Consider the following 24,280-nt stretch of genomic DNA (forward strand, 5'->3'; position numbering starts at 1 on the left):
TTAAGATAGTTAGCTCTATATTTCCCAATTTTTTGTATGATGATGACGTAGGATAATTTTACATTAGGATTATTTTATTACAAGATTATTTTATTACAGTCACACAATTTGATGTGCAATATTGCTATCAAAAGTATTGTTATGTTAAACGACGGCAGAGGCAACGATCACATTATTGTATCACTTTTATTATTTACTACAGTCTATTGCTAAACAATTGCTCACTGCTTAATGCTAAAGAATTTTTCATTTTTATCTATATCTCACTTTGCAGTCTTCTATTGAGTTGTATACGTGCAAGTCTGTCAACATATTTTTACAAACGTCAATCTTTGCGAAATATATGCTTTTTTTATGTATGCGCTTTTCTTTTATATATATGCGCGCTTTTTCTTATATATCTAATTCTTGTACTAAATTTTGTATTGTTTACGTTATTTTTTTTTATTCCTTTTGACTCACCCACATTAATAGATTTGTCAATGGAGTACTAGTTAATAAAAGTAAAAAATTATGAAATTCAATAAGTATATTTTTTATAATATCGTCAAGCTTTAGACACTGTTATAATAGCCGTTTAAATGCGTCAATTAATTCACACAACACAGTGTGCGTTACAAATTATGCTGATTTCGTTCGAGTTCCTTTGAAGGCAACATCGTAGGAAATTCGTATGTTCCTTTCGGAAAGCCGTTTATCATGAAGGGATAAAGCTTGTGGATCTCGCTCTTCTTATCGGTGAGATCTTCGTCGGTGCACCAAGGTAGAACAAATGGCAATCTGCAAAATGGAACAAACATCTTTTTACCAATGCAATATAGTCTTTTTTTTGCGCCTTCTCGTAAACGCCACGTAAGTTGATTACATCACTGCATTAATTTTTTGCGTTATTATTAAAATACACAAAACGTAATTATTTATAAAAATAGCTATTCTTATATAAAAACTCATTCGCTGCATTTTTACCTTGGCGGTGCGCAAGTTTGTATCTCATATATTATAGTTTTTACGAATGGTTGACTTTGAAACTTTTTCGTTCCTGGGACACGCATCGATGGGCGTGACGTAAAATACATTTTATTATTCTCCAATAACTTGCGCTTTTTATTTACTGACAGTTTTTGCTTTGGATCCCAGAGATTTTCTGTGGATTTAGAACTGAAATCAAAATTTTCTGGATTTAAATACATCATATTTCCAAAAAGTGTGTAATTCCTTCTAACGATAAAGTTTTAATAAATTTGCAATAAAGTTTCTTTTAATGAGAAATAAATTAGAGATCATTATTTGTCATTAATTTTTTACTTTAATAATTACTTTAATAATTTAGAAAATAATGAGCATAGAGCCGCAACATGGTGTTAGCGTTGATAATTTGGTATTTGTGTTAAAATGAACTACAAACGTTTTGGTCTGTTACAAGACCACATTCTCAGTATACAAAAAATAGTCAAACGTATAAATAAAAAATAATTAAGACCACCCAAGTAACACATCACAGTCGAAATGACATCATTTTGACGTCATGTTGACCTAATATTACGTCATTTTTTGGCCAATATGATGTCAAAATTATGTCATTTTGACTGCGACATGTTACTTAGAGGCCTATTCTGTAAACGGTTAACGACATCATTACGTGCTTTGCACAGATATAATATACCACAAAAATGCTGCGCAAAGCACGTAACGATATCGTCAACGTTTACAGAATAGGGGCCTATGACAGATGATTCTCAGATTTTTTTTGTATAACACACCAAAGGCTTATTCTACAACATGACTCACAGTAAAATAAGCACAGGTCATTATTGTCAACTTTACAACACAGCGGTTTTACCAATTTGCGTGATTTCGAATTATTTACCTGTAACCATGCGTAATATGTCTTAATTATTTTAACCGTTTGACTATTTTTTATACTGAGGATGGTCTTGTAACAGATCGAAATGTTTGTAATTTATTTTAACACAAATACAAAATTATCAACGCTAACACCATGTTGCGGCTCTATGCTTATTATTTTCTCAATTGATTCGTTAATCGTCTGCCTTTAATACTTATACTTTAATAATCTTTTGATATACAATATTAAACAATTTTAATGTTTTTGCTTAAAACACAAACATAAGATTTCATACTCTTTCTTCAAACTTAATTTAAAAAAATATAATTGATGGTAATACTTCTTTTGATAAAAGTTTTACAGCAAGAACGAAAGAAAAGTAAAATTCATCGATGCACTTACAAAATTGAAAAGTATGAACGGTAATATCATGCATGATAATTCTCTATTATATTCTGTGACTTACCCAAATCTACATAAATCTAAATTCGATGGTATATAAACACACGAATACGATGTAACTGCAGATGCGGTTGCGTCGTTTATGAGATTCATTATATTATTTTTCGCAGGCTCTACGTCTGAGCCGGTAGTCGGATACGCGTTTCCCACGGCGATGCATGATTTCAACGTAAAGAGAAATAAAAACGATTCCAATGCGCCCCACATGATTGTTGGAAGTCCTTTAGGCACGCAAATGCACGTTGCAATAAAACTGAAAAATAACATACACAAATATTCTACCATGATTTATCATAAATAAATAAAAAATTTTCTTAATTTAAATTGAATGCAAGAATTTGAGATATCGGTAGATTAAATCTTTCGGTTTATTCTAATAAGTGATGCGCAATATTTCCAGTTAATTTGTATAATTGTTACACAGTTTACAATCTCAGTTCATTATATAGAGACGAGCAATTTCTCGAAGAGAAACAAAATCTATCTCTCGAATATTCGCCGGCGGGCGAATATTGTGTGTCACGTATAAATACCTAACGCATTATAATGGATTATTAATTCCAGCATCTAAACGTTGACGCGCGCGCTTGTTCGGATAATATAATAACGAAGCTGAGGGCTAGAATAGAAATAGAACTCTTAACAACGATAACTGCGCGCGTTATCACGCGCAAAGTAGTATACGCGCAGAATTGAAAACGAAGGAAGTATCCAGAAAACAAAGTGATCCTTTGTCCATCGATCACAAAAACGACTCGACAGTTTTACGAGAGGGAAGGGAGTTCCCTTTGCCATTTTCATTATATCCTGTCTATTTTATAAGCGCGCGCCTCCCTTTCATTACGCATCCTGTCGTTTTTACTGTAATGCAGAATTATTATTGCAAACTATACGTTGAAAGATAATGCCTCGCGCGCGATGGTATTAAATGAAGATCGCAATTATGTAGACCGGAAAATTGCTCCGGTCCTCTCCAGGTGCATTAAAGGAGCGCATTAGAACGCCTTAGTTTCGTAATTGTATTAAACTTATCTTTAAGCAAACGGTGCGATTCACTCTTGCAAATTGTTAGACGATTTTAATGAAAGATTCTTATATTTTACATTTACATTATTATTTGTATTCTAGGATCGAGTTGATTGTGAATTAAAGGACCCCTCACAAAATCAGGGGAAAATGAATAAAGAAAAAATTAAAAATGGCTATCAGTTTTCTATCACAAACGTATAAACATACAAAATAATGCGAACTTTAGCTCCCTTTCGAAAATCTTCGAGAGTACGAATATTAGATTATGACTTAATCGAGTATGTGAATTCTTGACTCTTTGGGAATCGTACAAATCTGAGACTTAAGCGTTTCCAGTTAACGTTTAAAAATAAGTGAATTATTAACTTTAGACAAAGTAACTGCCTTAATATTACGGACATTAATTAACTTTTCTTAATCGAAATAGTTGTGGTTTGAGTAAAAGCAATATACCTGATATTCATCGAAACTACATATGTATATCTACGTCCATATACACAGAACATATCAAATTGCCACAAACATACACGCTTAATACGTTCGCTGCCGCGCAGAAATCGCGATACCTTCGCCAGGAGTCGACTTTGTTTTTCGTTATGTTTTGAACATGCACACACGCACGCACACACACAGGCACACACCAACATGACCGTACACATTATAAGGACTCCCTGCTGAAAAAGCTCTATTAAAACCATTAATTACTCTCAAATAGGTTGTACTTTATTAAACTGGAACTTATGCCGATAGTATAAATAAGTTTCTATGGTTTTTTAATCAGATTTGATAGAAATATTCACATTCCACCCTATATGTTTTAATATGTCTATATTGGTTCCGATTACGCTCAATCGTAAAATAGCAATCAAAATCTTAACAGTTTTTATTGTTTTTATTAGCGTTTTTGAACCATATTGAACCGGAATTTAAAATGTATAATTGGAAATTATCACCGTGGAACGAATATAATTCTAAGCGTTTACATCGGGTTTAATGCGAATTTCTCTATTCAATCCTATCGCTTTCATTGAAGTCAATGTTTTAACGGAAACCATAATTTTTAAGGAGTTTTACAGGGATTTCTATAGATATTAATAAATACTTATAGGTGTTAATCTATATATATATAAAGACAAATGTCCTGACTGACTCATCAACGCCCAGCCCAAACCCCTGAACCTAGAAACATGAAATTCGGGTAGTGTATTCCTCTCATGACGTAACCACCCACTAAGAAGGGATTTTTCGAAATTCGACCCCTAACGGGATGAAAAGGGGTAAAACGTGTTTCACAGATACCGTGCTTCTCTACGTGCTTCGCTACGGTATCCGTGAAAAGATATATCGTTCTCATAATGTCCAGATCACATGCGTATCTCGAGCCATTATTTTCTCGATACAAAATTTGACGTCAGCGCTGATGTTAAAGGTCTGTAACTTTCACTTCTGGACATGAGTTCCAAAGCAGACGGTCCTAATATTGAAAATTTGTCATCCGTAGAATTTTCATTCCTGGACAAAAGTTCCAAAGCTACGGGTTCATTGGTTCTAGCTGAGTTTAATCATAAAATGCCATTAAAAGCATCTGGTTCTTAATTTTTATAGCGTTTTCAAACTATGTTTAATCAGTTTTTATTATATTTGACTGGAAATTATCCCAGTCACCTATCCGAGTAGTAACTGCGCTCAACGTTGCTTGACATCGACGATCGAATGGACTAGTGGGGACCCTCTGACTCTAACACTTCCTTCTTGCTTATACTCGTATATAACACATTTTTATAGTAATAAAATCCAAAATTAAGCGACCCAACTGGCCAGTTTACATTTATTCTGACTCACAACGTTTCGACCATAATTTGGTCCTTCTTAAGTGAGATATTATAATTATAATTAAATACATGTGATTTATGTTATATTTAACACAAATTTTCCAACTCTGGTAGGTCTGTTCATTTAGCTGAATTCTTGCATAGTTCATTTTTTCTCTTTTTCTCTCCAATGTGAAAAGAAAAATATATGAACCGTGAAAGAAGTTCAGCTAGAGAGAATAGGCCTATTGATACAGCCTAATCAACAGGATGGTGACGGGACTCGTAACTTCTTAATGACAGTTTTGTTACGCAGTTTTTTTACCATATATATTGTTACGTGCATGCCGCCCGGTATACCTTTCCGACACCGAGCTGAAGCGTGCAACGGAAAGTCGAATGTAGCCTGTTCTTAGTAACGAGCCAGTTATTGATTTTATTGATTTAATGAAACAGCTGATAGATTTTGTCTCGAGCTGCTGGACCGTGCGGACGTGGTCCACGCTCCTCTGTATCGCGAGTTTTTAATAAACATTAAGTTTGTTCTCCTTAATCACCGCAGTGTTTCCTTATTTCCGCGAGCGTCGGGAGTGTGAGCGTGTGTGTGTGAACGAGCGACGCGTGTGAGCGCAACAATATATTTAATGGGAGCTTTCCAGCAAGCGACACAAGTCGACACAAACGTCGTTCTATTTTCTTTCTACAACGAGTAACAAAAACGACACTTGTGTCGACTTGTGTCGCTTGCTGGAAATCCATCAAGTTGCGTTCTAAAAACGTCACCCGGCCCCCGGGTATACACGGGTATACTCCCTTCTCCTTCTAACTCGCTGAGATTTCTATCAGAAAGAGAAGGTAGTATACTCGTGCTCGTGTGCACTCGGGTGACGTTTTTAAACACTACCCCGGCGTAACGACTGTCGTGCAATAGGAGGATGCAATGGTTGCTCAAATCAATATGTTAAAAATTAGTTCAAATTTATAGAGGATATTCGTCTACGGAAATCTGTCGTCTGTGCCAAAGTTGAAGACAATTGTCTGCATAATTGTCGAGTAATTAATTATTAAAGTTATATGTATTTATTAGTTTCCCTATTATTTTTTCTTACAGAAGACATATCTCTCATCCGATAGTAACGAATTAATCCCTTGACCATATCAATAATGGAAAAATCCGTCTTTTTCCTTTCTCTAAATATATTCGGATTGATATATATCTTACAATAAGGTTTATTTCTTCACCTAAGATAATAAGGAGGGAGGGTCAAGTAAATGACTTAAATCGCGTTTAAATTTTGCGATTTTTTTTTTTGAAAAAAATAATAAATTGATTGTTTTGAAAATTAGTGCTATTTTTATTTAGTATTTAAACTACACACAGAAATTTTTTTATGTAAAAATAATGAAGTGAAAATAATGAGGTAGATTATTACTGGTTTAGTACTTAGCCATCTTAGGATTTTGAAAAATTAACATTTGATAGATGAAACATCAAGGATTGTTAAAGACTTTAAAAATCGGACTTTACCGTGTGGATTGAAGGCTTTATCGTCACAAAGTTCAGGTCCCGGCGTAGAATAAGCGATTCCCGGTCGTTGACGCTCTCATACCCCGACATATATTTATTAATATTCTATACATTAATAAATTGACGAAGAATATAGCACGTAAGTAGCATCCACAATTCATTATACTAATATTGCATATAATTCGGGATCGCTGTAATGACATTTATTTCAGTCGCATTTTTGACTCACAAGTAATGATCGAACCTCTTTAAGATACTCGTAATTTGTAAATGAATGAAAATGAAAAATTCACGCAATTCCAATCCGCCCATTTATCAGGGCCGACTCAAATTCGACGTTGCCCGACTGAAATGCACGCCCTCCGTAGCGTGCTCGATAGCTTTACGCGAAACAGCTACAATAAGCTGTTTTATTTTTACAATTTTATTTTTAATATGCCTTTGAGAGTTACATTACAGTTGTCAATATTTTTGCTATGTCGCCCGTGTATAAGAGTATAACTTCAATAATTCAAGATTTCTATATATAAACGAATATCCTCCTAAATTTTTAAACTAATTCTTATCATATTGATTTGAGCAATCCTTCATAAGGAGTTACAGAATCCCGCTACTGGCCGCTGTCGGCCGCGCTATCTAAGTAGACCGCTCGACAGAGCGTATGCCACACGAGGCATTGTCAGTGTTTAATCGCCCTAACATCTGACAGCGATTCGTCACTCTCCACACTGTATACACATACGTATATACTCTGCGCTATGTACACAATCGTGCACAGATATATTACGCACATGCCCTTACCTAAACTTCACTCAAAGATTTCACAGTGGGAACGCATGCTGTGAGGGGCTTTTACGCCTTCTCGACGCCGACGGATCGGATGTCGACTTTATATACTTGTTACTACCGAGAGCGCAAAAAAACAGGACTAATTAACTGAGAATATATCCCTATTATCGTAATGTATATCGTAAAGGAAACCGTAATCAGTGAAGCACGATTTCGTAACTAGTAATAAATATTTATCTTAGCGTGTAGATTATGCCATGTCCAAATTTTCCTATCTATCACACGTGTAAATTTTTATCGTATATACTGATAACCCTTACCGAAATTTAAGTCGCAAAAATCGTCTAAGATAAGAATATACGTATAAGATTAAAGAATATCAAGGAAATAAATATATAATTTAATAAGTATATGCATATAATATATAAAATAAAAGAAATCTCGTTAAAGAGAAAATGAGCTCTTACATATAAACCGTCGTGCTATTGAAAGCAATTAAGGGATCGCTTCTTTAATTATTAATGTTACCAATTAGATATTTGGTACATTGAATTTTTTCTCTAACAAATAACTTGATATTTAACAATCAACTATTTTTAAATGCAGTGCTTTAACATTCTTAACCAAGTTGATTTGATTGAACCTGCGGCATCGCTCAAAGAAGCAATCCCTTCACAGCTCTCTATATATAGGATGAAAAACATATAAAATGACAAAAATATATAAATAACTAAAGATAGAAAGAGAATTAGGAAAACGCAATAATACCAACGATAATCCAACGGGTCCAGCCTAGTCTTGCGAAAGGAACAATGGGGATTATCACTGTTTGCTACAGTACTTATAAGCACCCTCCCCCCTCCCCTTTACGCATAATACTCGTTGATTAATGAATGTTCCTAAAAAATCGCCACCGAACTTATCGACGAGCGTTTCAGATGTTGAAACTCAATTTCCGCGAAACCTCGATTTTTCTTTGATTAAGAGTAGAAAAGGATATGCGCTCTCCTATTCGCGAGAATGCCGAATAATTTTTTCGCGAGTGGATAATGAGCTGTTGAATGCATAATCTATTATAACTTCGTCATAACCACGATCTATTCATTTGGATATGTTTGGATAATTTAATACGTTAATGATTGCCAAATATGAGTTGACTCTTGGTGGGCGATCTATAAATGGATGCTATTCACCAGCTATTCACCGATTCTATTTTTATAAGGAAAAATAAGAATTTTATTGTGAGTTTTAATGACGAATAAATATAATTAAGTAACACATTGAAAAACATGCTGTTATAAAGATAACGTCGAGAACGAAATTATCTAATTGGTAACTCTGGCAGTCAACAGTTGAAGTTAGGGCTGCTGATTTGCTTCGAAGGCTTCGAGATATTCAAACTTCAAAGCTAAGAATTAAAATTATGTAATTATTAATTTAATATAATAGTAATAGTATTGCAATAGGTACATATTTATAAAATTATATGACAAAATCTGAATAAAATTTCTAATGTTGCAATTATATATCGCTTATGTCTTATGTCGCAAATATATTTTTCGAAGCTCCGAACCTTTTCAAAGCTGTCGAAGAGTACCAGTTAAAATTAACGTGTTAAAATTGTACTAGTACTCTCTAAAAGTCGAAAAGTGAAATGTTACTCAAAACGAATGAAATGCAAGTGTAACGAAAATTGAAAATTGTGTCTGTGCCCTTCGAGTGATTCGCCACTCTAAGAAAGAGTAAAATTGCGCTCTATAAGTCGGAGTGAAATCGTACTTTGAGTGAAAGGGCACTTTTTACGAGTGGCTGCGTTCCAAAATTTAACCTCGGTAACTAAAATGCTATATAGAGTACGTGACGTAAACTATAGATTTTAGTTACCAAGGTTGAATTTTGGAACGCAGTCTACACTGTTGGAAAATGTTTGTATATAGTTGTGTTAAAAAAGGTCCTTGTTAAAATTTTTGTGTAAAATAATCAACACATACGTGTGTAGATTTAACATATGCTTTCTATGTTAATTGAACTTTACAAATTTAAAATGTAAAATTATTAAAATAATTTAAAAAATATGTTAAAGTAACACAATTTAAACGTATTAATTAAATTTGTTAAAATTTACAGGAAAAAAATGTTGATTTTACTTTATAACAGAAGTAAAATTTACAGAAGAAGAATGTTGATTTTATCTTCCAATCTTAACTTTAACATAAAAATTATGTTAATTGTAAACATAATTAACCTCAAATTACAATCAGAATAACATTTCCTTTCTGTTAAAATATTTTAACATAGTATTGATGTTACCATTTAACACATCCATATTATGTTAAACTGACACAAAAATTTGAGTGGACCGTTTTGGACATGTGATTTATGTTATATTTAACACAAATTTTCCAACAGTGTAGTAATAGTAAATCAGTGTTTATAGGAGTGGGTTATGTCACAATTTTGAGTAGAAAATTTCACTCTATTAGGGTCATTTATCAGTCGATCTTTAGTGAATCGTGATTCACAACAGCTTTAGAGTGAGATCGTATCACTCCAGTAGAGTAGCCATTCTAAAAATTTCAGTAAAAAATTCACTTCTACTTTGTGTGTGCCCGCATTTACTCAAATTAGAGTGACAACCCTCTCTTTTGGAGTGACTATCACAATCACTCTAATATACGGCAAAAATAGGAACGCAAATTTCTTTGGGGATGTTGTAAGAAAATAAGTACGAGAATTTTCCCGCGGCACTCGGAAATGTAACGACAAATCTGGCAGAGATCAATAAAACTCACCCCTTCAAATTCCTTTTCGAGGAATTGATACTTCTCATCTATCCTCGTGGCGGATTCCTCGCGCTAGGAACGTGAGAGCTACTTTGTGATCCGCAAATTTCTTTTCGCGAAGTAACGTTTCCGCGAAGACAGCAATGAAGCCTCGAGAACCCCCTCGAGCGGGATCAAATATTATTTCCGAATTTTGCTATTGTCCCGTTCGACGGCGACGCGAGGAACCTCTCCCGAATCTCTCGCAGGATGCGCACGAGAAATTTTCAAAGATGCGAATATCGGTTTTCCACGCGGTGGAATATCTGCGGTAACGGGATCGAGGGAGGTGACAGGTGGCGGCGTGGCCCGATGGTCTTCGCGACGGATATACGGCGCGCGCCGTCGGGATTTGGATGGACGGGACTCGGAGACTCGAGTGGTCGAAGACGACGGAGGCACGTAAAGCGTCCACGTTGACGTCGACCGTGTTACTACGGCAGGAGACCTCCGCGATATGTCCGTCGAAAGAGATCAAAACAACTTTTACTAGTTTCAAGTCCCTACCACACAGTTCGCTCTGCTTCTCTTACCACGTCACGAAGTCTCGTTTCGAGGAATCGCCTCGTTGCCGCCGCCGGGGGTGTCGATCAGGGCAGAAGAGACCGGGAATCGTCGTCGAATCCGAAATGCTCTTGTATAGTCGCGCCGGTTGTGCGCAATAGTAACGCACAATTGCGATTTTTATATAAGCAATGCGCGCGATTGTATAGAGACAACATCCGCCAGTGGGAGGGACACAAACAATCTCCCCACGTGATTAGGGCGTTCTCACGTTTATCAAAGGGGGAAATGAATAGTTTAAACGACACGCGCGTGAAAAGCAACGAGTGAACAACGCTGACTTTCAGGTGAGTATCTCTGGTATCAGCCGATTTCAAAACATAATTTCGTTCATCTGGCTACATCTGGAAAGAACTGGGCAAACGTAACGATTAGTGAGATGTAATATAGTCAGCGGAGTAATATCATTTTACTTTGTTCATGTTTTTTTTTTTAACTAGACAGATTAGTTCAGACTTATAGATATGCCATAGTTGCGTCAACTCGGATCTTTCTAGAATTTAGTCGAGTTTTTTGCTAATTTGGCCACAATAAAGGCAGACCCGCCTAAAGCAGCGGAACACTACGTGATTACCGTAACGGGATTTCTCACCGAATCACAAATTTAAAAAATATAGAAATAATAACTTTATAAAATGAGTTACACGTGTTCCTTCCTATCATGTCGTAACCCGGAGGTCACTTATTATCGACTGGCGTATCGTTTATCTCACCGTGCTATGCAATATTAACAAGAGATCATCCTTTGCTTTTATAAACAATGCAAACATGATCGAGATTTGACTCTGCAGGAACGCCACGCCTTGTTTTCGATGATGATTAAAAGACTCTTACTTTCGATTTGTTATACAAATTTATATGGATAGATCCATTATAGAGTATATATTCATATATGATTATTTTTAACCTTATAAATATAATTTTACATGATCCTACATGATAATATACTAGTATATAAAATCATATATGACTATATAAAGTTATACTTAAAGAGATTTAGCCATATAATATTGTTCAAGATTATATTTCCATTTCTTATATGACCATATATAATTATATATTTACTAATATGAACAAATAAGAGGTATTTTTTCTCGGGTATATAATTATTAGGGCTGGTAATTTGCTTCGAAGGATTTTGATATTCGAAACTTTAAAGCTTCGAAGAATTCGAAGCTTCGAACAATATATTTGTGCGAATGTCGAATTCATTTAAAGGACACTAAAAATATTGTAAAAAGAAAAAGAATTAGTCAATATATATACTAAAAAAATGTGTAATTATTCCTAAATTACAATCTTGAAATATTATAACATGAATTATTACATGTTTAAAATGGAAAAGTTTTAAATAAAAAATTAAGCCGTTCTTATTGAAACATGAAACGAGTTTTCGGAAATATTTCTCGTTCTGAAATTATCAAATAACGCATACTGCGATATTTGTCCTCAATATGCTATAGTTGTTTGAAGTATATCTATCACTTAAAAGATTAATATTGCAATTGGCAATTATATATCTTATTCAAAAATATATATATTTATCAAGAATAGTTGTTGAGTTCAAGAATAGTTATTTATATTTGTTTATCGCAAAATTCGTATGTGTACATATATATAGCGAGAATAGCGCGCGTTGGCTAATGTATAGTTTTTAAGAGTGGAGATCACTTTTAAACTTTCAAAAAATCAATTTTTTTAAAGGTTGAACATTTTTATAATATTTTTAAAATAAAACGCTTGTTACAATTTGAAACATTTACCAAGTTACAATATTTTATTGCGTCAGAGATTCACTGAAACTTTAATTGCGTGTTTTTCGAAATATTTTCGAAAATTCATCAATTAGGTGTCCAACACATTTTGTTTTTAATCTATATAAAAATTGTTAAGACAATTAACAATTCGTTAACAAAATTATTTTTAAACTAAATATAAAATTAAAAAAAAACTAAAATAAAAACTAAATAAAACTAAATAAAACTAAATATTTTTTGTCAAAAAAATAAAAGTACATGGCTTTATTACTCTAATAAAAATTTGTTTTGAAAAATAAAAACATTTGTCGAAACATTCTCAGAGGCCATGCAGCTCCGTTGTGGCGAAACGATATTGCCCGCAGTTGAAAAAATTCGCTCTGACGCAACGGATGTCGCGGGAATACATAAATATTTCTTCGCCAACAGAGCCAACTGTGGAAATTTCTTTTCATGTGATTTCCACCATTGAAGGGGATCCATATTAATATCAATTTGTGGCTCACAAAGATACAGTTGGATCTGCTGAGCTGCCGAAGTTAAATGCGTGTTTTCGGGCTTTTTAAAAAGATAGTCTAGTACGCTATTTGACAAGCTTTGTGACGATTCGGATCCTGTTGGAATAAGAGATGTTGCTTCTAGTTCAATCAGTTCTCTAATCGCGGTCCGTTGCAACATTGGTTCAGCCTGGAGATCTTTATGACGAGGATCTAAAAATGATGCTTTTTGACGAACTGATATATTTTCCTGTGACTCCATTTGGAAACGAATTGATAACGCCTCTGCTAACGTTTTTGATACGCCTTCAGTTCCACAAGAAAGATGATTAGCGATCACAGTTTGAATTACTGGACGTACCATTGATGCTGGAGCTCCGGATAGTACCGTAGTTGCAATTTCAAGAGGTTTGAGAACTGGTATTAAATTTTCAAACATACTCCATTCATCTTCATTTATTTCTAAATTTTTAGCATGCAAAGGAGTTGTCACGGTTCGATCTCCAAGAACAGCTGTGATAGCGCTACGATTCTCTACAAGTCTTTCAGCCATAAGTAAATCTGTATTCCATCGAGTACGAACACTTTGGATTAATTTTCGTTGAGGTAAGCCCTAATTGTTCTTGTTTTTTTGCAAGAGCTTGTGAAGCAATGACGGAATGATGAAAATGGGAAACAATTTTACTTCCTTTAGCAAGCACGATGGAAATATTATCTTCCTTCAACGCATCTCTCACGGCTAAATTTATCGTGTGTGCTGCACAACTAGAGCTGGATCCGACGTTCATCATGCTGTTCACTGCGAGAACAATGTTGCTTGCATTATCATGAACAATGGATACAATTTTGGTGTCAATTTGCCATTCAGCAGCAACATTTTGAAAGCTGTCAGCTAAATTTTCCGCCGTATGCCTTTCGCTAAGTTCTTGCATACTTAACGTGAATATTTGTGGCTCCCATACGTTATTTACGATGTGAGCATTCACATTCATATAACCTTCTTGAGATCGAGAAGTCCAACAATCCGTGTCCAGAGCAATAAATTTGCACAAATCTAATGTACATTGGATCTTGGTTTTTACTTCATCTTCAAGAGCACATAAACGGCGTAGTACTGTTTGACTGCATGGGCACTTGTATCCAGGCTCGATTTCTTTCATAAATGTTTGGAAAGCAGGACTAGAAGAAAAACTAAAAAGCAGTCGGTTAAATGCGATTAATTTAACTAGTGCCCGTGTAATCTTCTCGCTGCGTTCCTTGCTAACAGATGTAATCCCACGTGCACGTTTTCGTGGTATAGTGGCCGAATCAGTGGAAGAAGTACTGACGCTTGTATTAGAGAAAGAAGATCCTTCGATTGGGTCATCTGTATCTGTGCTGTATTAAAAATAGTATATTATATACATATACATGTGTGTATAATATATATATATATACATAGTGTACATAAAAACGTTAAGTAATTAAATTGAAAACTAAATATTAATACCAATACTCACTGTTCTTTATAATCATGCTGTTGTTTCACATGTTTTTGTGATGGCGTTAAATCATGTACTCTTCTTAAATGCTGTACTAAGGTACTTGTAGAATTATGTGTTCGAAGCACTGTATCACATAATTCGCAAGTTGCTGACTGGCCGTCAGGAGCTTTCAAGCAATATTGCCACACCCAGCTCTTCTGCATATTTTCTTAATTTGTGAACTTCTCACACTGCAAACGTATGTCACGATACTGTGATCACGAAATCGCGATATCATATCATTTAGTACGTTTATATTTGTTTGCTATAGCAGTAGCATTGCAAGGACAACACGAGTAAAGAATACACGACTAAATAATATGGTATCGCGATTTCGTGATCACAGTATCGTGACATACGTTTGCAGTGTGAGAAGTTCACAAATTAAGAAAATATGCAGAAGAGCTGGGTGTGGCAATATTGCTTGAAAGCTCCTAACGGCCAGTCAGCAACTTGCGAATTATGTGATACAGTGCTTCGAACACATAATTCTACAAGTACCTTAGTACAGCATTTAAAAAGAGTACATGATTTAACGCCATCACAAAAACATGTAAAACAACAACATGATTATAAAGAACAGTGAGTATTGGTATTAATATTTAGTTTTCAATTTAATTACTTAACGTTTTTGTGTACACTATGTATATATATATTATACACACATGTATATGTATATAATATACTATTTTTAATACAGCACAGATACAGATGACCCAATCGAAGGATCTTCTTTCTCTAATACAAGCGTCAGTACTTCTTCCACTGATTCGGCCACTATACCACGAAAACGTGCAGGTGGGATTACATCTGTTAGCAAGGAACGCAGCGAGTAGATTACACGGGCACTAGTTAAATTAATCGCATTTAACCGACTGCCTTTTAGTTTTTCTTCTAATCCTGCTTTCAAAACATTTATGAAAGAAATCGAGCCTGGATACAAGTGCCCATGCAGTCAAACAGTACTACGCCGTTTACGTGCTCTTGAAGATGAAGTAAAAACAAAGATCCAATGCACATTAGATTTGTGCAGATTTATTGCTCTGGACACGGATTGTTGGACTTCTCGACCTCAAGAAGGTTATATGAATGTGAATGCTCACATCGTAAATGACGGAAAATTTAGCGGACAGCTTACAAAATGTTGCTGCTGAATGGCAAATTGACACCAAAATTGTATCCATTGTTCATGATAATGCAAGCAACATTGTTCTCGCAGTGAACAGCATGATGAACGTCGGATCCAGCTCTAGTTGTGCAGCGCACACGATAAATTTAGCCGTGAGAGATGCGTTGAAGGAAGATAATATTTCCATCGTGCTTGCTAAAGGAAGTAAAATTGTTTCCCATTTTCATCAATCCGTCATTGCTTCACAAGCTCTTGCAAAAAAACAAGAACAATTAGGCTTACCTCAACGGAAATTAATCCAAAGTGTTCGTACTCGATGGAATAAAGATTTACTTATGGCTGAAAGACTTGTAGAGAATCGTAGCGCTATCACAGCTGTTCTTGGAGATCGAACCGTGACAACTCCTTTGCATGCTAAAAATTTAGTAATAAATGAAGATGAATGGAGTATATTTGAAAATTTAATACCAGTTCTCAAACCACTTGAAATTGCAACTACGGTACTATCCGGAGCTCCAGCATCAATGATACGTCCAGTAATTCAAACTGTGATCGCTAATCATCTTTCTTGTGGAGCTGAAGGCGTATCAAACACGTTACCAGAGGCGTTATCAATTCGTTTCCAAATGGAGTCACAGGAAAATATATCAGTTCGTCAAAAAGCATCATTTTTAGATCCTCGTCATAAAGATCTCCAGGCTGAACCAATGTTGCAACGGGCCGCGATTAGAGAACTGATTGAATTAGAAGCAACATCTCTTATTCCAACAGGGTCCGAATCGTCACAAACCTTGTCAAATAGCGTACTAGACTATCTTTTTAAAAAGCCCGAAAACACGCATTTAACTTCGGCAGCTCAGCAGATCCAACTGTATCTTTGTGAGCCACAAATTGACATTAATATGAATCCCCTTCAATGGTGGAAATCACATGAAAAGAAATTTCCACAGTTGGCTCTGTTGGCGAAGAAATATTTATGTATTCCCGCGACATCCGTTGCGTCAGAGCGAATTTTTTCAACTGCGGGTAATATCGTTTCGCCACAACGGAGCTGCATGGCCTCTGAGAATGTTTCGACAAATGTTTTTATTTTTCAAAACAAATTTTTATTAGAGCAATAAAGCCATGTACTTTTTTTTTTTTTACAAAAAAATATTTAGTTTTATTTAGTTTTTATTTTAGTTCTTTTTTAATTTTCTATTTAGTTTAAAAATAATTTTGTTAACGAATTGTTAATTGTTAATTGTCTTAACAATTTTTATATAGATTAAAAGCAAAATGTGTTGGACATCTAATTGATGAATTTTCGAAAATATTTCGAAAAACACGCGATTAAAGTTTCAGTGACAGTATATAACACAATTTAAATCTCTGACGTAATAAAATATTGTAACTTGGTAAATGTTTCAAATTGTAACAAGCGTTTTATTTTAAAAATATTATAAAATGTTCAACGTTTAAAAAAATTGATTTTTTGAAAGTTTAAAAGTGATCTCCACTCTTAAAAACTATACATTAGCCAACGTGCGCTATTCTCGCTATATATATGTACACATACGAATTTTGCGATAAACAAATATAAATAACTATTCTTGAACTCAACAACTATTCTTGATAAATATATATATTTTTGAATAAGATATATAATTGCCAATTGCAATATTAATCTTTTAAGTGATAAATATACTTCAAACAACTATAGCATATTGAGGACAAATATCGCAGTATGCGTTATTTGATAATTTCGGAACGAGAAATATTTCCGAAAACCCGTTTCATGTTTCAATAAGAACGGCTTAATTTTTTATTTAAAACTTTTCCATTTTAAACATGTAATAATTCATGTTATAATATTTCAAGATTGTAATTTAGGAATAATTACACATTTTTTTTAGTATATATATTGACTAATTCTTTTTCTTTTTACAATATTTTTAGCGTCCTTTAAATGAATTCGACATTTGCACAAATATATTGTTCGAAACTTCGAAGTTTCGAAGGTTCGAAGTTGCCTTCGAAGCTTCGAATTCTTTCAAAGCTTCGAAGCTTTGAAGTTGTCAAAAGTAACAGCCCTATATATATGCTTATATATGACTATATATAATTATATATTCTCATATATGGCCATATAATATTGTTTAAGATTATATTTTCTATTTCTTGTATGATCATATATAATCATATATCTATACTAATATGAACTAATATGAACAAATAAGAGGTTTTTTTCCCGGGATAATTTTTTTGTTCAGCGTAAAAAATACTATCAGAAATCATCGTCAAATCAAGGGAAATGAAATTTGGGGAGTATATTCCTTTTATGATGTAAATACCCACTAAGAAGGGATTTTTAGAAATTCGATCTCTAACGGGGTGAAAAGGTGTAAAATGTGTTTTCACGAATTCCTCAATATCTCTTAAGCCCGAAATATCGACTTGGTTTTTGCTTACAAAGGTTACCCATACAAATACTTAAAAACATAATTTAGGATTTTGTTCTAATCAACCCCTAAAGGGACAAATCTAGATTCGGGGGGATAATTATAGAATCCTTCCCATACCATAGCGAAGCACGGGATATCAAGCTAGTTTATTATAAAGTGGTAATTTTCTGAGATAAGATACATTGCAATAGTACAAGTAATGGTTTGCACTAATTCATTAATGGCAAGAACAGACAGACAGACAGACAGATAGAGAAAGAGAGAGAATGAGAGTGAGAAGAGAGATATTAATGAAATGTAAAACGAGTATGCTTCAAACAAGCAATCGTAACAGTATATTAAATCGGAGTACGTGCACCGTCGAAAGTATAATATTAAGCAACCGCGTGAAAAGATATATAGCATCGATATCAACCTTCCGTGACATGCTAGACACGCACACCGGCAATTAATTGCGCATCGTAATTGTCGTTTGAATGGGGCCGCAATAACCGATCGGAGACCGGGTGATTCCGGTGTTTCCCGCGCGCGAATCGAGATCAAATTGTCCATTGAAGATAATGCCGGACTCAATCCTGGTCGCGTCAGTAGTTTAGCCGCGCAAGTAACGAACAATTAAACCCGTTTTTACTTATTTTGCGCGCCGATGCGGTGAGCCCACCCTCCGCTTAGAGAGGATGTGAGAGGCCGCGCCCGCGCCGGTTTGCGTACACCGAGCATCAGCCGAAGGCATCCAGGAAGAGATGCGCGAACGCAACTGCACCTCGATAATCGGTTGCCGCGCGACAAGCGTGATTGCGATTAATTCTTATCAGCTTTATCGCGATCACTGTGAGATTCCGTTGCTTCTTCGTCGACAGGATGTTTGTAAGATCAAAATGTTTAAAAAGAACGTTGCGCCACTGATTTGAATGTTCATAAACATTTCAAGAACCAGAATCTACGATTCTTTTTTGGATTGGGATTTCCAATAAATTTATAGAGTATTTACAAAAATATGTTCGCAAAAAAACATTACTGATCTGAATTCTCATAAACACTCCAACCAAATGTTTTTTCGTAGAAAAATAATTAGATTAGGTTCCAATTCGATCTCTCATTGGATCTTTCACAATCAGTTCCAATTAAATCCAAGAAAGTTTTTTGTGTAGAAGCAGAAAAAATGTTATCAAGTATTTCGCGCTTAGATTAATGGTGGTACGAACTCGATAATAACTTTTCTCAGTTGAACGTTTTTGGTGGAGAGAGAGAGAGAGATAGAGAGAGAGAGAGAGAGAGAGAGAGAGAGAGAGACGCGAAATTCGGATGGAGTTTCGATCCAATAAGAAAAGAAAAGAATTCAATTTATTTCTTTTTCCAAGAATACATAAAAACGATTTAATAATTTGATCAATTTCGAGGTTATTAATTCTGAGCGATTTAAATATAATGTAATTTTTTATAAAATGCAAGAAATGGAATGGTATTGGAAACTTGGAATGATATTGTATAATCCATTAATACATTAATCTTAAGATTCTGAAACTCTTACACAAAACCGAATAATTGCTATATTTTTTTTATCTTATACGTAGATAATACGTGCAGTTAGATGTGTGTTTAAACTATCATAGGATTCCCTTCTTTTCTCATTGCATCATAATTCAAGAACTATTTGGGTTCATATTTTTATTGGAGGTTAATCATTTCAGTTTTTGCCAAGAAATATTGCTTTGTTTTCCAAACATGCTCACCAAACACAATGACAAATTACTCATAAATTAAGTAAATGTACAGGGTGAGTTAAGTACTTTAAAAGATTTTAAGAGGTGATTTCTCACACAAATTTAAGACGAAAATTTTATATGACGATATGTCTTTTAGTTTCAAAAATACAGAGTGTCAAAGTTGAAGGAAAAATTTATTTCCAGAAATTTCGAAAATTACTCGGGTTATTTTGATGAAACTTTATGTATGTTTGAACGACATGAAGACTGATCTTTTTGGGCCATATATTATTTTTTATTCAATCAGAGGCGGATCCAAGCATCAGCAGATGAGATAAAGTCTACGAATGAAAAGAAGTCTACGAACTTAAATTTATTTTTTTTTCTCCAAAATGATTCTATCGAAAATATTAAAGAGATCTTTTTTTCTGTTGATTTATCTTATTTATCATAAAAAAATTTCAAACTTAAAAAAATCAGTGGCGTACCAGTTTTGTTTTTCGTAAAAAAGGGTACCCGCTTATCCTTAGGTGCGTCCCTGATTGAATAAAAAATAATGTATGGCCCTAAAAAATCAGGTCTTTATGTCCTTCAACACCCTGTATTTTTTAAACTATAAAGCCGTTTTGGTCATATGAAGTTTTCGTCTTGAATTTGTGCAAGAAATTACCCCTTAAAATCTTTTAGAGTACTTAACTACCACCCTGTATAATAACGTCATTATCCTACTCTCAGTCCCCATCCCACTCATATAACTGATGAGTATTTCGAGATAAAACGTCTAAACAAATTGCTCTAAAATCTAAACAAAAAAAATAGGGGAACCTGGAGCATAACGGACTACGGAGCACAACAGGATATGGTCGATAACTTTTTACAGAGATGCTGCCATGTGATGAAATGTTTGGAAATTATTACTCTTAGATGGCTCCAACCGCGTATTGTTATTAGTTTTTATATTATTTTTGGCTGAAAGATACTATAAATTGTTTAATGCGTTCGGTGTGCTCTCCGCGACTGATTGTGAGTTGCATCAGTTTCTTTGATACATTTGCATAAGATAAGCGCAACAATAAAATTCTATTTTTGGTAATTATGCATAAAAGCGACGTCCTCTCCGATGATCTTGACCTTGACATACTATATGTTGTGAAGGTCACCCTACTGAGTGACCTTCAAAAGGTTTTAGCCGTCGGTAATTGTTTATTAAAAAGTTATAAACAAAAAAAGTTTAAAAAATATAGCAGCTATTTTGAGTTTTGGAAGGCATAAACGACTAATATAACGTCTTTTTTTTAAAAGCTTTATTTCGCGAGAAAGAATTTACTTAAATTGAAGTCTTTTTGTTTGCGAGAAATGACGCGCTTTACTAATATTTAACTGTTTAAAGCGCGTCACTAATCTACATAGGTTTACGCGCTTTAAACAGTTAAATATTAAAAACGCGTCATCTAACCTATGTAAGTATTCACTGCATTAACAAAAAGACTTCAATTTATCAACAATTTACTGCTTTAAATGTGTTTTGGTAAAGCACGACTTTCTCGCGAAATAAAAGTATTCTCTGCTTTAAAAAAAGACGTTTATATTAGTCGTTTATGCCTTCCAAAACTCAAAATAACTGCTATTTTTTTAGACTTTTTTGTTTATAATTTTTAATAAACAATAGACTGACGGCTAAAATGTTAAAACCTTTTGAAGGTCACTCAGTAGGGTGACCTTCACAACATATGTCAAGGTCAAGGTCATTGGAGAGGACGTCGCTTTTATGCATAATTACCCTATTTTTATTACCATAATAGCGCATTTACGTTATTAAACAACCTTTTCTTGTCAATTTAATAAAGTATTTGTATAAATATTAATTATCTGTGATAATTTATATTACCTAAAGTAAACTTATGTACATTTCGTGGCATAACGGGGCATTAGTATACGGTAATAATGCCTTGTGTTCTTCAAATGTTTTTTTGTACGCTATCAATAAATACCTATGTTATGTTGCGCAATATAGATGCCAAAAATTATTGCACCAAATTTTGATTTTGATTTATATTTTGATTAAAGAAAGTATACTGTAATAAAGAAAACGTTATTAATAAATAATTATTATTACTTAAAAGTTTAATAATACATTCCTATACATATTGTGTGTTCTAATAAATCATTTTTAAAAAGTTTTGAATATTAATGAACAAGTTTTAGAAGTATTCCATTATACCCTGCATAAAAATGCATAATAAGGAAAACTCACGTTTTTTAATGTATAAAACAATAATTTCGTCCTTTTTAAACTATTTTTTCGCGGTAAAACTTGTGTTTTTTTTATAGAAAATATTTCAAAGAATAATTTGGTGCAAAATCAAGTTTATTTATTTATTTTTAATATGTTTAAAACCCTTAGCGTTCCCATTAAGCCCTGGATTCCCCTACGAAGAGAAAATAGAATAGGATTGCTACACAAGCTGTGAGTGGATTGTTTGTAAGATAAAATTATCTAATGGAAAAATGTAATACGGGAGAAAATCGGACTTCAGCTATTGTTGATAGTAATGGAAGAGATAAAGACAGAAAATTAAGACCTAAATAGATTAGTTAATCCAAAATGCTGCAAGTCGACCTATTATCTATTTACATTTCTAATTAGTCACATGCTCACTTTTGTACTTCAGTTCTGTTTCTTTGGCATTAGCTTTTATACTAATATTTTCCATCTTTATATTTATAAGCTTACTTTATAACTATTTTGTTCCCTCTTTTTTCTCCTTTTTCTTTCTCTAATTCAATCTTATGCGACTTAATATACGTTTGTATATTTTGTTAATACAAAATATTACACATCCATATATCTTCTCTGAGTAATGAAGAAGTGAGAAAGGAGAATTGATTGTGCATAAGATGCGTTTGTATAGAAATATAATCGCAATTTTCTAACAATAAAAAAAATGAAGAATGTCGATTATTCTTTATACAAACGATATACGACAAGATAAATTACGAGAATTTTAAATGCTACAGATGGAATGTTGGACCGAATCGTAGAATTTACATGAAGAAGTTATTGTTATGGTCAAGAAATAATTTTTGCGCCTGCAAATAATCGTTCTACGGTATGCAGTTCAATGCGCAAACGTATGTATGGTGACCTCCCCATAGGCGCACGCAAAATCAAAAGTATAATTGTTATTCTTTGTCATCGTATATTCAAGATATATTTAATTAGAATCTGATGTAAAATTACGAGGTATCAGGATCCACCACTGGATATCGCGTAGACTACTAGAAAAATTTCCAAATAGAATATAAATAGAATTGTTTTGATGTCTAGTGTGAATGATAAACGCAATCGAAAATAAAGTCTTTTTATTTGCCTACATAGATAACATGTCAAGTGTGATATTCAAGTATTTTTTAGACTCAGAGATTTAGATTTACTTATATTTATGAATTTATATTCCTTAATTAGTCATTTAATTTTACGCGCCTATTATGTTAGCTATAATCGCAATAAAAATATAAACGCGAGAATTACAAGAACAAGATACAAAAAGTACAATAATAATATTTATATTAATAATTTATATATTTATAATAATAATTTGTAACATTTCAATTATTTATATTATTATTATTATTATTAAAAATGCGATAAGCAGCGAGTAAGTGCGCGCGAGCATATTTCCCTAAGAGGGTACAGCTTACTTTAGTTATTCCTAAAAATGGAAGATCTAAAAAGATAGCAAAAGTCATCTGCAGATCAATCCACAGTTCTAGCGATGCTTATCTCGATTTCTTAGGAGATGTCTTAGTAGGTTTTCGCGTATTCGATCGGTAAGCACGTGGAATTCGCGATGCGAATACTCGTGATGAGCACGCGAGCAATTAATACCATATTCCGCTGCTCTAGACGGTAAATGTTTACGACGCGGTGCCGGGCGGCGCGGCTACAATTAATTCGAGTCGAGTTAAAGCTGCAAAGAGTACATACCTGGCAGCGAACCAAGATGTTGTGCTGCAAACGTGTACACACACGACGTAGTTGTCCGGATTTTCATCCGACGTGCGGACCAACTTACCGTACAGCGAACCGGTGGACAACGGCCTCATTTGCCGGAGTTACCTTTTCCCGCCCCGCCAAACTGCACCAACCATGCCCAACACTCGGCAGTAATAGCGCAATAATACCGTAGCTAAACCGTACGGTATAAAAAGAAACCGAGTCAACGGAGAAGCCGGCTTTTGGCTCATTGTCAAATGGCACTCGCGTTGAACTCCTGAATATCCATCGGATACTTCATCTCCGTTCAACGATTGACTTTTTAATCTCGGACGAAGTACGCTCGTTCCTCTCGATCGTGAAGCAGAAAAATCGA

At 34.2% G+C, this 24,280-nt stretch overlaps 1 protein-coding gene across 3 annotated transcripts; it reads right to left on the bottom strand.

The window, feature by feature from the left end:
* On the bottom strand, window positions 1-24,280 carry LOC139816142 (uncharacterized). 3 transcript variants are annotated; one of them, XM_071783505.1, is made up of 4 exons: window positions 23,896-24,280; window positions 2,313-2,561; window positions 967-1,158; window positions 1-780 (listed from the first exon to the last, which is right to left on the bottom strand). In XM_071783505.1, exons 1-4 carry the CDS (start codon window positions 24,012-24,014, stop codon window positions 615-617), a joined length of 726 nt encoding a protein of 241 aa, XP_071639606.1. In that variant the 5' UTR covers window positions 24,015-24,280; the 3' UTR covers window positions 1-614. The 3 variants fall into 3 exon arrangements, with proteins under 3 accessions (XP_071639606.1, XP_071639608.1, XP_071639607.1); XM_071783507.1 differs by lacking the exon at window positions 23,896-24,280 and adding an exon at window positions 10,821-10,968; XM_071783506.1 differs by lacking the exon at window positions 23,896-24,280 and adding an exon at window positions 10,258-10,732.

This window comes from Temnothorax longispinosus, chromosome 7 (assembly GCF_030848805.1).
Source record: "Temnothorax longispinosus isolate EJ_2023e chromosome 7, Tlon_JGU_v1, whole genome shotgun sequence".
Classification (NCBI taxonomy): domain Eukaryota; kingdom Metazoa; phylum Arthropoda; class Insecta; order Hymenoptera; family Formicidae; genus Temnothorax; species Temnothorax longispinosus.